Source organism: Magnolia sinica, chromosome 9 (genome assembly GCF_029962835.1).
Source record: "Magnolia sinica isolate HGM2019 chromosome 9, MsV1, whole genome shotgun sequence".
Classification (NCBI taxonomy): domain Eukaryota; kingdom Viridiplantae; phylum Streptophyta; class Magnoliopsida; order Magnoliales; family Magnoliaceae; genus Magnolia; species Magnolia sinica.
Window position 1 is genome coordinate 73,041,474 of NC_080581.1, and position 17,428 is coordinate 73,058,901.

General features: G+C 39.2%; 1 protein-coding gene across 2 annotated transcripts; it reads right to left on the reverse strand.

Moving 5' to 3' along the window:
* Nucleotides 1-2,670: 2,670 nt before the first annotated feature.
* Nucleotides 2,671-17,226, reverse strand: LOC131255668 (WPP domain-interacting tail-anchored protein 1-like). 2 transcript variants are annotated; one of them, XM_058256451.1, is made up of 5 exons: nt 17,080-17,226; nt 13,958-14,488; nt 10,147-11,303; nt 3,665-3,847; nt 2,671-3,058 (listed from the first exon to the last, which is right to left on the reverse strand). In XM_058256451.1, exons 2-5 carry the CDS (start codon nt 14,466-14,468, stop codon nt 2,843-2,845), a joined length of 2,067 nt encoding a protein of 688 aa, XP_058112434.1. In that variant the 5' UTR covers nt 14,469-14,488; nt 17,080-17,226; the 3' UTR covers nt 2,671-2,842. The 2 variants fall into 2 exon arrangements, with proteins under 2 accessions (XP_058112434.1, XP_058112435.1); XM_058256452.1 differs by lacking the exons at nt 2,671-3,058; nt 3,665-3,847; nt 17,080-17,226 and adding exons at nt 5,908-6,412; nt 16,114-16,132.
* Between the last annotated feature and the right edge of the window lie 202 nt (nt 17,227-17,428).

Here is a 17,428-nt window from a genome sequence, read left to right on the forward strand (position 1 = left end):
ACTCACCCCCGTCACCCCCATTATCTCATTACCACTAGAAAAAGGGTGTGTTTGGATGCACAAGTGAATTGAATTGCAGATGCTCAGTTTAATGAAGAGGAAATACAACAATAAGTGATTTTTTCCTTGTGTTTATCATGAGGAAGTGACATTATAGTTGTGTTTCTCTCGAGTTCAACTTCAAGTAACTAATTTTGATCCGGAGCCTTGCCAGTCAATATAAATCACAATTTGCTTTTTTTTTTTTTTTTTTTTTTTTTTTTTATCCCACTTCATCACAGGCAATTGCAATTGAATTGGATGATGCATCCAAACACAACCTCAGGAATACAATGTCTAAGCTGTATGTTTCTATTTTGGGAAAAAGGACCAGTAGCCCCCTCCCTCCATGCTTTAAGCCCCAACCAACGCTTGTTTATATTTTTGCTCCAACAAACCCCCCTAATCAAGAACCCATACACACCAAAAACACCTTATGCCTGTTTATCTCTTTTATTTTCCCCAATGTACCTTCTACTTCTTTCCATCTCTTTGATTGGACTATCTTAAATCATCTTTCAATGATCCAAACCGTTTATATGATAGAACTTACCATGGGCTGAGGATATGCAAAAGAAAAACTCTCATATTGTAATTGTTATGGGGAAAACCGAACTGACCTATTACATAAGACGTATGACCAGCCACAGAAAGGGAATCTTGAAACGACGCTGAATAAGGGCTACCTGACCAAACTCCTTGAGTAGCTTTTTTTAAAAACTTAAGTAAATAAGTTACTTTAGTTATTAAACTTAAATAAGTAGTTTTTTAGAAGAAATAAACTTATTTGATTGCTTTTCAACTTCTAAAAGTAATTTATTTTATTCATTTTCATTGGTTCCAAAAGTAATTTATTTTCTTCATTTTCATTGGTGATACAATAACTTAGGAAATTATTTAAGGGAATATGCTCTTTGTGGCCATGAACCCTTCTAAGTTCATGAGATAGGAAAATCATTCAATGAATGAATAGATGATCTAGTAGGCCCCACATGATGATGGCCCATATCTAGGTGGCCCCACATGATGGACAATCCGCATCAAAGATCCACCCTAAATGATGAATGGCAAACATCCAAGGCAAGCCCTGCATAATGTGCAACTCACATTGAAGGTGGGACCCACATTATGGGGAACCAATATCAAAGGTGGGCTCCACATGATAGGCAATTAATGATGGTGGGCCCCACATGATGGACAATTCACATCAAAGGTTGTCCTAATGATGAGCGGCCCATGTCCAAGGCGGGTCCCGCATGATGGACAACCTACATCGTAGGTAAGCCCACTTGATGGATGATCCTCATCAAAGGTGCGCTTCACATGATGGGCAGTGGATACTAAAATGGACTCCACATAATGGACAATAACATTGATGGCAGACCCCACATGATGGGTGACTAACATCAAAGGTGGGCCCTACCTAATGAGTTGTGCACATTAAAACTTAAAAGTCAGCCCTAATGATGAATGACCCACGATCAAGGTGGGCCTTGATAATGGACAGCCCACATCAAAGGTGGGGCCCACACAACGAATAATCCAATCGAAGGTTGGCTCCACATGATGGACAATGGATGTGAGGGGGACCCAACAAACTTCTGGAAAATTACTTGTGATGTTAGAAACTAATTATGCTTTTATACTTTTATGATGATAAGTATGTTGTTTACGATTAAATAAAACCAAGATAACCTACTTATGTTACTTTTGGCATAAATAGCTTATCTAAAGTAACTTATGATCCAAACACCCCTTAATGACTTAAGAGAAGTTAAAAAGTAACTTATTTGGTGGTGTCCAAACATGCCCCAAGGGACAAATAGACCAACGATCAGCATTATCCAGCAATGGGCCCAACGGTCCCAATCACCATCCTTGTTCTATCATCACCACAACCTTATTTCAGCTTACAAACCTACTTAACCCCAAAAAAAATAAGAATAAAAAATCCTGTCTAATACCCTAATTTTCAGCAAGTTGAAACCTTAATATAGTTGAAAGCTGAAGTAGACAATCCAATGAGAGAAATCTCCTTTTCACGCTGCGGCTTCAATGTCGAGTCCCAACAAATAATTGCAAGAAAAAGGAAGGTGAATCAAGACCATCCACTTGGTGGACCATATGGTTCAAAAAACACAAACAGGATGAGATCACAACATTTTCGTCAATGAATTCTGGCAATCCAGTAAAAAAAAAAAAAAAAAAAAAATTCTTAAGAAATTTCCACAATGCAAAAGATATTAAAGAGAGATCATACAAAGCTGGGTCCCAATTACAAATGCCTCATAAGGGCGCCCAGTCCTTTAGGGATCTAGAGTGTTCCTTTACCATGGCCCACTTCGAACAACGCTGGAGGAAAAATCCCCTCCAATTATCAGATGGCTAGGACAGTCCAAAGGGGTTAAACCATGCAGCATTATCCATACATGACGGCACTGAATGACACGGATCAATGCACGATGGCTACCACCTGAATGAAGCCCTGGCCCACCTGACAATGCTGGTGATTTGGTCAGGGTGTTGTATATTTCCTCGACTTTGTAACACCATCATCCATGGACTGATGTACTCTCGTAGCTAATCGATTCCCCATCAGAAGAGAACAATCTTCGACCATCACCCTTCATCTTATGTTTCATCAAACATTAGCGTTGTGTTGGATTATTATTATTTTTTTTTAAAAACCCATCAAAAGTACTGATCTAAAAGTGTTGTGTACATTGTATCTCTAGCGGGCATCGTTACATGTGTGAGAATATTCTACTCATCACCATACGAGGAGAGAAGGGTTAGCAAAACATCAAAACGGGCAGCTTTCTTGCTGAAATATATATACCGCAAATATGGAAATCAACAGGAGGAGAAATGCCATCAAAACATGCTTTGAATTTAGCTCACATGCCCCTATTGACCGCACCGTCTCGAGCTTGGAAACTTCATCCATGGCATCCCCTGCTGAAATGGCAGGCCCCACTTCAGTTGGACATGTGGAGACGTCTTTTGAAAGCTTGTCCACCTGATCAAGGACAACATGGAGCAAATTCATCAGTGGAATGGTGCTTAATACATGATTCTCGGCCACAAAGGGAATCTCCAAGGGAGGAATTACATGATTCTTGGTATGCACAATATCCTTGAGTTTTCAGTTGGCACCACACACCACCATGGCTGATGGTTCAGTGATCCGGACTGTTACCTGATGGGCCCACCATGGATGGGCGATACCCCAAAAATATCCTTTGGCAGTATGACCCTAACCCATTGCCTTCATGGCCCACAAATAGATGGTTTAAGTTATTTATTTATTTATTTATATTTTTAAATACAGCAAGGGATGATTGAAGAGCACTACGTAGGATTGATTGATGAAGCAAGATTCATAAATCCAGTTCCAAATAACTGGGACTAACTAGGCTTTGATGATAATGATTGTCCACCCATGGTGGGGCCAATCAGTTAAATGGTCCAGATCACCATGGGCTAAGGATACCACTCATATCAACGGATGGAGGATCATATGATTCCAGTGAACATTGCAACGGCGAGTAAACAACCATCTGAGTCCCAATTGTTTAAATTAACTACATTCAGCTAAGCTACAAACAGTCACTGTCAAACCTACCTGAAAGCTCGTAGTCTCTGTGACCACTTCCTCTGATGATTTAGAATGTTGAGCAGTAGGCGAATCACTACTGGGGAAGAAATTTCCTTTCGAGTCTTCGTTTCCGTTTCCGTCGCAGCTCGGAATAACAGAGTCATCAGCTTTTGCTTTCCAGTACTTCACTTCTTTCCTCAGTGAAGATATCTGCATGTCAGAGGCATTACACATCTTAGATGGATGTAAGTTCAGCAAATATTTCGCTTCGATGTCTTGAATTTTGCTAAACATGCACCTGCACGCGGGACCACCTAGCACGTGGGACATCTGAGCAAGCATCAGGTGGGTCCACTGTCTGGATGATCAGGCCCAAAACTCAGGTTTGTCCACTCATCAGGCAGGACAGATGTGTATTTTTTTATTTTTTTTTTGAAAGGTAAGACATGTACGTTGATTGTGGAAGTTGGCAATTCTTTTAAAACCATCCATTGTTTTCATAAACTGTGGCACACCTGATGAGTTGATGGTCCCAATTTTAGGGCCAGGACATCTGCGTAGTGGAGTGCATGTGAAGCTCGGATGTGGGTGTAGATATGCGTGTTGGCTTAGCAAAGCTCTACTTGTTCGAATGCAAACAAACTACTAAAAAAATTCAAATTATATTTTCTACACCCACAACTACCAAGTAAAGCAGCAAATAGAATTTCAAATGAAGAATCTAAAAAGACCATTCGAGGAACAGATGTAAATGAAAAAGGACAGCTTCAGTAAATGGAAAGCTATAATATATGAATGCTCCGATGACTACAGTGGAATCCCAAGCTTCACAAGTTTAGGCAACTTTGGTGACCTTGCAATGGATGTAGCGGCAACTAACAATTGTCCGGGAATCGGAATGCAACTCTTCAATTCTCAAAATCTATTCAACTCTCGAAATCCAGTATACAAATATAAACAGAAGTATCCTATTCTTCAGAACTATTCACATTCAGTTTTGTGGCTTTTACTTGAAACACCTATGACCCATCCCATTTAAAAGTTTTACTAATCAATGTAACCTTTTCATGAATTTCTAGCTATCTAAATTCAGTGCAACTATCAACATTTACAGAGTTTTGGCAGCAAACCTTCTGTAATATGAGAATAAGAAATGAAAATTTGTTGGAATTTCAAAAGCAAGAAACTTAATACAACAGGATTCAGTTAATATAGATTAAAAAGCATCCGCAAGTCTGTTATCAGAAACAGTATCTTGTCATAGCCAACTCAATATGCTGAAGCATGTAACATGCTTAGATATCTTAGGCTGCCAATGTCAAGCACCCATATAAACACGTAATATGTGATACTCATCTGTAGTTAGTAGTTTGTTCTTTGTGATTTTGTGATCTCAAACTCTAAAAGGAATTTTACATAATTCATATATAAACTTCAATTCATGAAGTCTAGAATTTGAAATGGGTTGAGAATCTTGAGATTGTTGTGGCTAACGAGCTGTCAATCATGAACAGAAAACCACATGAATCAGACCTACGACTTTTGATCTGACATTATAATTGTAATTAAACTGATTCTGTAGATAAAAGGGTGGATCCACAATTCAATTATAAGTATTGCATCTGCTTTTGTATACTTGCTTATTTTCTTAGAATGCCATCTTTTATACAGTGCAAACTCAAAAAATGCTCGATCCACTTAACTGAGGTTCAAATAAATTATGGTATGGATATTGGCTCAATCTCAGTAAACTTTTTGTGCGTATAAGGTGCATTTGGATGTAGACTGAAACCATAATTTGGGCAGATATGAGGGTGAGGCCCAACCCTTTTGAGTAGACACTATGTTTGGGGTGGCGGATAAAGCAGAGATTTCATTAGGCAGGTTTTCTCTTTTCCACCTTTTCCACCTAAAACCAGTAGCAAGTTTGCCTGAGGTGAGACCTAAAATAAACCGATTAACTGTTATGGACAGGAATCAATCGGCCAACACATGATACGTGAAACACCCAAATGTATCCTCCTAACTCTTGCCTCCAATGCATTGGCAGTGAGTACGATCAACTAAGAGAAAGCATAAGTCTGTTCAATGTACTCATGAATGATGAATCTGTGACAGAAACTGTCATGGCAAGAAAAAGAAAGTCATAAAAGCTCCAACATAACTTGCTTTGGTTAGTTGTCCACGAAATTATTGGCTCACACACACGCGCGCGCGCGCGCACACAAATTGGCAATTAATCCTTTTTTATTTCTTCCTTGAGAGTGAAATATAAGTATACATAATCAACTATTAAGAAAATGTAACTGACAAGAAAATGCAGATTATGATCAAACATGAAGTATTCTCCTCCAGCAGTTGAAAGGCAGCGCATGAACTTTTGCATGGGAACCCATTTATTCAAAGCAGCAAACAGGCACCAAGAATTAGTAACTATGACCTATCAGATCTTCAAACACCTCACGGCCAAAGATGGCTTGGCAAGCGCATGCATATGGTATCTACATTGGATATGGCCCAGTCACCAATATCATCATAGCCGTGTCCCACACTCCCAGCTATTTGGGTTCAGCTTTCCTAATCCCGTTTTGTCAATCAATCTTTTCTAAGGGGCTACCATCAGTAAGTGAACAAGCCTCCTATCTGCTCTCAACCCCTTGTCCAAGTCCTTTTGGGCCTTCTTCCCATCCTCCTTTCAGTCCCTTCAACTGTAATCATGCTCCCCTTAAATTTAATGGAGCTCTATCTGGCCTCGTGGCATACATTCGTGAATATCTATATTCAAAAAATAATTTAGAAACAGACAAAAAGTATGTAAAATAAAAAATAAAAAAATCCTAATAATAATAATAAAATACAAAAATATCACATATATAAGTGTCCCTGTATCCTAAAGGATTTGGGGGTACAAGCATGCACGTAACCTCAATCCGTACTCACACCTAATAGCTTTACTTTACCTAGGTTCAAAGATTAGTAGTGTCAATAACTGTGGGATACTGCAAAGGAAGAGGTGCACTCCAGTGGTGCCAGTACCACTGCCAACTATCATGAGATATCGCGACCAGTCCTTTACAAAATTTTTGTATCAACGATACCTGGATACCAATAGATATCGCATGAACACATGGGAAGTCCAAGTCTGAGGGCAGAAAAATTGACAAGGAAAAAAAAAAAACTATACAAACCCCTTTTTCTTGATTTCTCTCTGCTTCTAAATAGGTTACTGTTAATTTCAACTCATCCTTGTGAATCCCTTCCAGGAAAACACCAATTTCGAGTGGGAATCAAGACCCAAGCCGATTTGGGGTCAATTTCGATTTGGTGAGTATTTTCAATTTTTGATCTTTAAAAATAAAATAAAAAACTATAAATAATGTTAAATCGGTGTGAAATGGTTCAAATCTATGATTCTTCATATTTTCCATGAAAAATCATAGATTTAGAGCTTCTATTTCGAGATTTGGGGGAGATGAACCAAGTTGCAGAAAATTAGAAAAAATAAAAAATTTCCAAATTTCTCTCAAATCGGTTGCAATCTGTGTCCAAACACAAAATCAAACATGTATGTAACTTAATCTGGTTATTCTTGGTAATTTTGTGTATTTTTTGGAAAAAAAATATTTTTTAATTAAAAATGTTAAATTATTTTATTTTTTTTCAAAATTTCACTTCGATCAACGGTCAATTGGCCCCTAATTTAGAGTACTCAAGAGTGTTTGATGAAATCATCATCATATACATTGTCACATTGGTATTTGGGGGGAATTTTGGGAATAGGCCCAATATTTTTTCAAATTACTTACAATCTTAGTGTCCAAACACGAAATCAAACATGCAACCTGATTTAGTAATTCTTGGCAATTTGAAATTTTTTAAGATTTTTTTTTAATTAAAAAAATTAATAAATGTTTTTTTTTTTTTTTTTTAAAAATTCCACTTCGATTAGCGATCAATTGGCCCCTATTTCAAAGTATTTAAGAGTGTTTGATGAAATCTTTGTCAAATATACTTCAATTTTGGGATTTGCAGGAAGAAATTGGGGAAAATTCAAAATTTCCAAAATTTTCCCAAATCGTAGAGGATGAGTATTAAAGTTATGCTAGAAAGTATCTTCACTACTATCATTATACCATGACCTAGGCACAATACACATTATTGTTGGTTTGTAGAGCAACAATACTATGCCCAACCCTGTTGAGATGGAAATGATGGTTTTGAGCCACCACACAGCTCTATGTGGGTTTGAGTCACAACCAAACATTATTCATAGGTAAATTTCTAGTTTTCTAGTTCTTTTGCTTTAGAATGTATTACTTGCGTTTTCATACGTCTTCTTACATTTATAAATTATATGAATTGACTTTGAATATACTTGCATCAGTTCAATCAAAACATGGTGTGTCGTAACAGCCATTGCGTAAAGGTAACGATGGTAACCGTTACACATTATGGGGTCGTAAAGTAACGGCCGTTACGAAAGAAATGACTCGTAACCGCCCGTTACGCCCCCCGTAAAGGCCGTAACAACCCTGTAACGGTCCATTACAGGGTCGATATGAGTTTTTCAAAAAAAATTCAATTTAAGAGAGAGAGAGAGAGAGAGAGAGAGAGAGAGAGAGAGAGAGAGAGAGAGAGAGAGTGTGTGTGTGTGTGTGTGTGTGTAACAGACGTAATGGCCGTTACAGCTTGTACTGTAAAGGTAATGGTGGTGGTCATTACGACCATTGTTATCATTATAGAATACATTGAATTAGACACCAAATAGATTAGGAGCGGATACAAAGGAAACCTATTATGTACATTTATTTTTTGTGATGTTTTGATTTCTAAGTGTGTATTGATATCTTGTTAAACAATCCTTTTCGTTGAAAAATTCAACAAATTTCCCAATGTTCCCCATGTTTCCAGACAACAACGATACATTACGTGATACAACCGATATATCCCATGCGGTAACCAATATGTATCTGTATCCTAAGGGTGCGATACATTACGCGATAATGATACGAAAAACATTGCTTATCACATCCAAACTGTCCATTGGATGCATCCCCTTAGGTTATCCTCAAGGCCTAAAAATCAGCTTGATCCAAAAATCTGGTGGGCCATAGCATTGGGAACAAGGTGGGGGGAGACAACCCACCCTTGATTCTCGCAAGGGCCCACCTAAGTTACATAACAGTCTGCTTTTTGTCTTGATCATTCATCCATGGCAGATGAAGGGTCTAGACAACTTAGATTACATATGCACAGCAAGGTGAGTCCCCCATGCAAATCAAGGGTGGGCATACCCTCTCAACTCGTCCCCTATGATATGGCCCACTCAAGCAAATTTCCATTTGGATGGATTTTTGGAGAAAAGGGGGTTAACATGAGGAGAACATCTGATGGGCGGGTTCGGATGTCATCAATACGTCACATGGGCTCCACTTCTATCCACCACCACTGAAGCTCATGTGGCACCGGTACCACCATAGTGTACCCTGCAAGTGAATCACCATCCTAGTCTTGAAAACTAACATACGAATCTTGGCAGCTTATTTCAGGAACATGCAAAGCCAACTAAATGAAATTGGTCAAAAGTCAAGGCAACGGTATTCTGTATCGGTAACGGTGGCCATAATGGTCACCACCATTATCGATACGGGTATCGGTCGTAAGTCGTAACGGCCAATATGGGGGGCCTAACGGCCATTATAACGTCCGTAACAGTTCCAAAAAAAAAAAAAAAAATTGCCCAAAAAATTATGGAAAATATTCAGAAAATCTAGAATAATGTAAATATCCCTACTATGTTTCTTTTCGTTTTTTTTATTTTTATTTTTTTTATTTCTTTTAAACATGTTTATGATAGAGTAACAGTCCACTCTTTGGTGAGTGTTGTATTGGGTTGTCTGGTGAATTTATGAACAAGGTAATGTGTCTCAAATGTTTACACATCACAATCAAGCATTAGAACTAAAAATCGAAAAAAATGCATATATACCACTTTTTCGGATTAATTTTTTTTAAAAGGCCATCGAAGCTTCTATTTACCAAAATCGCTTTTTAATCTATTATTTTAATCCTAAAAACTATAGTACAAGTGGTCAAAATATGTTGTAGAATGATGTAGGAAAGTTTTTGGAATTAGAAAGTGGAAAAAATAAGGAAAAGATGGATTTACATAGAAAAAAGAAATGGCCATTTTTTGACAATTACCGGATTAATGGTCGTTATACCCCGTAATGGCCGTTATAGCCCCTGTAATGGCTGATACGGTCCAAATAAACCAACTGCCCCATTTCACCCCCATATCATGTAACGGCCACGGCCATTACCTATACATATCGGACTTTGGGGCTGTATCATAACGGATACGGAATGCCTTGGTCAAGACCTGTGTCACCAAAGTGTAACCCACAAATGAATTACTATCATAGTCTTGACAACTGACATATGAATCTTGGCAGCCTATTTTCAGGAACATGCAAAGGCCGACTAAATGAAATTAGTCAAGAGTCAACCTGTGTTTGAAGACGCTCTCTTTCCATGGCAAGTTGCATGACCAGATTAGTAATAACTTTCGTCCTGATAGCAATGTCCTTCGCTGTGGCTATTTTTGCATTGTCCGCTTGATGCAAAGATGTCTCCAAGCATTCAATCCTACTTCTAAGAAAACTCAACTCCTCATTAAGCTCCAAATTAGTTTCAGTTAACAGCACGCACTTCGATTCAGCACTCTCTGCCCTGCCTTCCGCCTTCGAAGCCTTCGCCTTCAGATCCTCAATCAAATTCTCCATATCATGGAGGGTGGAATTCAGCATGGTTTGCTGCTCCTTGCTTGCTTCAATAGTTGCCTTGGCATGCTGTAACTGTGTTTCAGATTGCCGCAGCTGCTTCTCAAGAAAATTCACCTTGTCGATTCCATTGTTATTTCTAAGGAGACCCAACTCTTCATTAAGCTCCAGGTTCGTTTCTGCTAACAATTTACACTTGCACTCTAAACTTTCCGCCTGGCTTTCAGCTCTTGAAACACTCTCCCTCAGATCCTCAATTACAATTTCCAAGTCATTGATTTCAGAAGATAGCAAGTGCTGCTGCCCCTGACTTGCTTCAACAGAGGCCTTCACAAGCTCTAACTGGCTATCAGATTCTCTCAACTGCCCTTCAAGTGATTTCACGTTCTCCCGCAAAGTAACAACCTCGGTATCAGCAATACTGCACTTATCTTCAGCTTGTTTAAGTTTGGATTTCAAATTATCGATTTCAGCACTAAGGGTTTCGAATTGCATACTGTTTCGCAACTTCAATCTTGCCTCACCTTCTCGTTGTATTGAACTGTTCAAATTGAATTGGACGATCTGAAGCTTCCCCATCAGTTCTTTTGAAATACCCATCAGTACCACAGTGACGTTTTCTGCTTCGAATAACTTCTCCGCGATGAGATCTGTTGTTTCTATTATGGACAATGTCACTCCTTCCGCGTGGTGCAGTTTCAATTTGAGCTCTTCCTCGTTGTCTTTGGATTCCGAAAGCCTCTTTTCAAGATCCAGCTCTCTGGCCAATGACTTCTCCAACATTCCTAAGATATGTCTCTGTTGTTCGGCAGTCTGCAATTTCATTTTAGCATTCAGGGATGGCAGTTGACTGTTTTCTGGAGACTTGGAGACCTCGTTGTTCCCTGGCAACATGCACACATCAGGGAAAAAGTCAGAACTTCAACTACCACAAAGCAAGGTAAGATGATAACATCTACTAAAAAGAACATATAGACCATGTTCGGATACCATGGATTTCATGCTAAACAATGGTAAAGGAAAATGGTTTTCTTTTTATGTGGTGATTGGTGTTGTGTGGATAGCAAAGAAAAGGGAGGATTCTACCTAAAACCATTCTACTTCTCCATAATTTGAATTCTTGGCACAAAAAACCTAGGTGAGTACTATGAAAGGAAAATGAGATTTCCACTTGCTATCCAAACAAGAACGCAAAATTGGCATCCATGTTTTAATACTTCTCCTACAAAAAATTCATTTGGATAATTGTTGTTTTTCCTTTCTTCCCTCTTGGATTCCACATATCCAAACATGCCCTTAGGGCCTTGGTTTGCTGGGGAATCCATTCCCGGATTCTGTGTTTCTTGGGGAATGTTGGAATCAGCCCAGTGTTCCTTAGGGAATATTTTTTGAGAAAATTCCTTGGGGAATATTATTTTTATTTTTATTTTCTGGTGTTGATACACCGGATTCATGTAGAAATCTGGGAGAAGTCTAAAATTCTGTTTTAATTCTCTAGGTTCTACATTCCTCAACTAAAAGCTGGGACATGTTTGGATTGTAGGTGGAAATGGAAAAGCTAATCACTAGCCAATGATTATTTCAATTTTGCACTATTGAAAAATGGATTCCATATTTAGTGGTCTTGTTTGGATAACAAGGGGAAATCTCAATATTTGTGAGACAATGGCTACCTAGTGTTTTGTACTAGTGAATCCTGACCAACACCATGTACTCACTCGATCTAATGATTGCTTTGTAGAATCCACCCTTTTCTCTGTTATCCAAACATCCCCAATTGTCATATCAGTGGAAAAACTTTAACCATGTCCATGGTTTTCCATAGTTTCCTTGAGGGAATGTTCGCATAAGTGGAATTCATGGAAACAGAAAGAAAAATAATAACAATTATTCAATGATAATTGCCATGAGAACTATTGAAACATGGATTGCAATTTTCGAGTCATTTTTTTATGGTAAGTGGAAACCTCATATTCCTCCCACAACAATTACCTAGTTTCTTGTGCCAAGAATAAAAATTATGGAAATGTGTAATGATTGTTGTGTGGAATTCACTCTTTTCTTTGTTATCCAAACAACAAATGTCACATTGAAGGAAAACCTTTTCCCTTTTTAATGTTTGACATGGAATCCCTAGCATCCAAACATGGCTTTCAGGAAAATCAGGGGAATGGAACTCCTAGGGGATACAAAACTGACCATATAGTGGAATTGGAAACAAGACTTCTTCTTCTTCTTTTTTTCTTTTGTTGTAAAAACTAGGGAATTGTTAAGCTAAGAAATAAGAAAACCAGACACCAAACTCCCCCTTATCAAAGAGTTGGCTGCTTGCTAACAGAACAGTCCCATAAAGCAAACAGGTTTAGAATCCTCTTCATGGCACACATATGGGCTACTTCGGCCATTTATCACATGAGTCGCACCATGTACCCTAACCAAAAACTAGGTTGGTCTGACACTTAAAATGGATAGATCAAATCCACATTCCACATGTGGACCTGGTGATGCAGGACAATTAACCACCTGCTCTAAAAGCTCGAACTGTTAGAGCATGATGAATCAATCCCTTTATCTCATAGCCCAGGCCCCACATCTCATGGGTTAGGACATAGGGCCCCAAATCACATGGGTACCGCCTCACACGGGTCGCCCATCCCGAGTGTGTTCCCGCATCCCACAGGCTACCTCACTTGAGGCCAGTGTGAAAATGCCCCTGCATTAATCACCCCCGGTGAGGAGTCTCAAACCCGAGACCTCCCGCTTTGATACCAATTTGATGCGGGATAATTAACCACTTGCTCTAAAAGCTCGAACTATTAAAGCATGGCGAATCAATCCCTTTATCTCATAGCCCAGGCCCCACATCTCATGGGTTAGGACCTCGGCCGAACCCCCCTCGTGGGCCCCAAATCACATGGGTACCGCCTCTCACGAGCCACCCGCCTCACACGGGCTGCCAACCTGGAGTGTGTCCCCGCATCCCACAAGCTACCCCACTTGAGCTCGGTGTGAAAATGCCCCTGCATTACTTGGCCATTAGATGAATGGCCCGGTCTCATTTTAGGCTTGAGCTTGGTGAAGCCAAACTAATGAATAGCCTTGATCTCATGCATGTATGCCTCTTTCACTGGGAATAAAGAGGCATTGTAAGGTATCCAGCCTGAGAAAACATGCATGTGAGGCCATGGTTAGCTGATGATGAGAATACATGCTGATCCAGACCATAGATCTGATGGGACCCATTGTGTGGGGTTGCCCTTAAAATTCTTCCAGATTTAAAGACTCCAACAGTTCCATCTTTGGCCTGTTTCCCATTGAAAGTGGACTTTTGCGGCCCATTTTTTCTTAACCACCTCTTTGTAGGACGCTTATCGAAGGACCTTCCAATCTGGAGACTTTTGGGTCATCCTCCATCCATAGTTGGGCCACTCAGATAACATGGACTGGAACATTGAACTCGGGGCCTCACATTTGTTGAATCATGCACCTTGTCAAACTATAAGACTCTGCTGAGTCTCAATAAGGTATAGTGACTTACAATATTCCTGTCCGCCAAAAGCTATGGTGCTTTCAAACACAGCTGATTGCATCCTCATTTCGGCAACTTGGTCTTGACACTGCTTCAAAGATTCTTCACAGTCATGCAACTTCTGTTTGCTTTCTGTAAAAGTTCCATTTGAGTGTTCACATGAAGATATTTTTTCCCGGGCATCAAAAATCCTTTCTTGCAGAGAAACCACGAAATTGTCGAGCTCTTTAACCTCCGAATCTAACATCCCAGATAGGATATCAAATTCTAGTGCCTTCTCAAAAGAATCAGATGAGGCATCTTCGTTCTCTACAACCAGAGCTTCATAATGGCTTGCTCGGTCTGCCACGTGCATCAGAAGTATGTCCAAGTTCAACAGCTTCTCAAAAGAATACGCTAAACCAATATCGAGTCTTGTTAGAACTTCTCCAGCATTTCCAAGTTCCCTTGTTCTCTCTCCAGCAGGTGAGTCATCTGACCCTGCCTGTGGATCTTTGGCATTGCTATCATCAACCGACATGACCCACTTGATCTGATAGACTGGAAAAAAAAAAAATCCAAACTCCTTAACCATGGATCTAACAGTACAATAAACTCAAAATGATAATAATAATAATAATGGAACTCCATAGAAGTCTTCAATCAGAGGAAGCACTGAAGCAACGTTTTCTATGAGAAAAAAAAAATGGAACTACAAAGCTGCACCAATACAAAACTTAAGCATATTACTTCATTATTTGAAGATAAGAACTGCAAAATTGAATGTAATGGGCTGGCATTGGAGGTAATTAGAAGGGAAAATTGGGATGTCATGGGCTGGGCCCCCTTCATATTTTTCTTGGTCTGCCTTATAATTTTCCTTGGATTTCTTTCTTTGGCTTTCGCTTTTATTTTATAATAAAATCGTTACCTTTCAAAAAAAAAAAAACTGGGGCTGAAAGCATACACTTTCGGTAGTCTAGGAGAAACCATTGTTATGAGTATTGCATCAAGGACTCATACCATAGTGAAAACACGAGAAAACTTGGACTATGTAGAATAGCATGTAACTAGATATTATGGCTTGGAGAATGAAAACAATGAATCCAACTAACACAAAACAGAGTAAGATACAATCCCTTAGCAACCATAACTAGGAGATGCAAAATTGAAATCTCAACTCAGCAGCCTCCGAAAAGGCACTAAGAAAAAAAATTGTCCAAGTTCAACAGGTAAAAGTCTTATTTTTGGAGATTTTCAATCAATGCAATTTTTGACCTATTAGGGCCCAAGGACCTACCTGATGAATCTTTGGATTTCGTATGACATTTCTATGTGTAAAGTTTTTGAAATTCAGAAACCACTATGGTTTAAAAGAATGAGGCATTCAATGACAAGATACCTGGACTAATTCCCAAATTCCAACTACTTTTGAAATGCCAACCAAACCCATCTCCACTGCATGGATTACATGACATCAACACAACTAGAAAATCATTGTGCTCAATTGAAAAACAGATGCCCAGATTTGCTGTTTGTGGCTTTCGATCTTACGTCACAATGCTAACCAAATTGGCCTTAGTGTATTTGCATTTTTTTCAAAGGGTATTTACATTATATGAAAAGATACATTTGAAGAAACTATTCTGAAATGGGCATCCTTTCTACTTTGCCTAGCCATCTTCAAGTTCCAAACATAAAACAAGAAGTATCATTTTACCCAAAAGTGTGATGCTTTTGTTTGGACCAGCATTTGGTACTGGCAGGCTTTCTTTCTTTCTTTCCTTTTTTTCCCCTTCTTTTTCTTTCTTTCTTTTTGCTTTTATTTTTTGAAGTAGGGCCTCAGCCAATTATCCAAATCAATAGAGTTGCCACAGATGGGCTGTGGACAAAATTCTCAGCCATCAAACAATCACAGTCATCTGATCAGTGGACTTCTTCTTGTTGCATTTGACTGCTGTGACCTTGTACTTTTAACCATTCATTTGAAGGCCAACAATCAGACATGGATGGCTACAATTTTTCTGATGAGAGGAGATTTGCAGCATGGTCAGTCCAAAGTGGGCTGCGCCAGATGAATGGTTTGGATCACGGAAACAGAGGTCCTGTCTGCAGAAAATCGCCTGATCTAAACCCCCCTCATTTGGATTGGCATTGTACAACTCCTCAAAGATAACTGCCCTCACCTCACTTTTCCTCTCGAATACGCAGAATGCTTAGCCTTCAACTCACTTTTCCTCTTGAATATGCACTGGGCTTATGATTTAGTCTCATAATTCAAGACAAACCAAATGACACACGAAGTATTCTGCGGAAGTAAGCTCAGTAATTTTTATTTTTTTTTTAAAAAAATGATCATGTAATGCTAAAGACGAATCGAAATACCCACAAACCTCTGATCACTTTGTCTTGTCAATTAGTCAGTACAAATAGAAATACCTAAAACAAATTTGGAGTTATAAAGCTTCGAAACTCCTCCGAATGAACATTCCTATGATTGGTATCTTAGTTCTGGCAGGATTGAAAGAGCCATATAGGGATTTTGTCAAGCTCAGCGAGACCTATGATCAATTTGGAAAAGTTGGTTCTCTATGTTTTTGCCTCATAAATTGATTTGAATCGAACTGACCCAGAAAAGGATTTACAGCAATAAGCTCATAAGCCCCTCCGGCCAGTTTGAGAAGCGCAATGCCAGTATGATTTAGTCTCCTAGCAACAGTATTTACGATTGTAAGCACCGATCAAATAGTAAAGCTCATAGAAATCGATATTTTCAAGACAAAAGGGATTTTGTTGAGCTCAGCGGCACCTATGATCAATTTGAAAAAGTGGGTTCTCCATGGTTTTGCCTCATAAATCGATTAGAATCTGAACTGACCCAGAAAAGGATTTAGGGGCCGTTTGGATGCCTGTAACTTGTGTAAAAACGTAAGAAAGTTACAGGTGACTTTCTTACAGTTTGTGTTTGGGGGAGAAATGTTACAGGTAACAAAGTCTCAACCTGTAACTTTCTATCAGGTAAGATTGCAAGAAATGTAACAGAGGAATTAGGTGTTTTTCAAGTCACGGGTTACTTTGTTACAGGCAACGGCTATCCATTTCGAATTTGGGAGAGGGTGGTGGAAACGCAGCTGCATTGAAAGTGCACCTACCTGCTCTGACCCAACGTCTCCTTCTCCCTCTCTCTCTCTCTCTCTCTCTCTCTCAGCGTCTCCTTCCCTCTCTCTGCTCTGGCAAGGGAAGCCCTAGCCCTGATTGTTTTTCTTTTGTATTTTTTTCTCACCTTTTTTTTTTTTTTTTTTTTTTTTTTTTTTTTTTTTTGCGTTAGTGCGGAACGGGGCTTTGGTAGGGCGGTTTCGGATGCCTAACTGTGGGGCCCACAGTATGTACTTTCCTTACGTCCACGCCGTCCATCCGTATTGAAAGCTCAATTTAGGATATGAACTAAAAAATGAAGCTGATCCAAATCTCAAGCCGGCCACACCACAAGCAACAATCTTA

Bases quoted from the DNA above. Each gene is read 5' to 3' on its own strand.
- LOC131255668 (XM_058256451.1), bottom strand. From the start codon at position 14,468: ATGTCGGTTGATGATAGCAATGCCAAAGATCCACAGGCAGGGTCAGAT. The intron at 11,304-13,957 runs GTAAGTCACTAT...GCATGTTGCCAG, and splicing joins TTTTGGCGGACAGGAATATT to GGAACAACGAGGTCTCCAAG. The intron at 3,848-10,146 runs GTTGACTCTTGA...TCTGACATGCAG, and splicing joins GAGAGCGTCTTCAAACACAG to ATATCTTCACTGAGGAAAGA.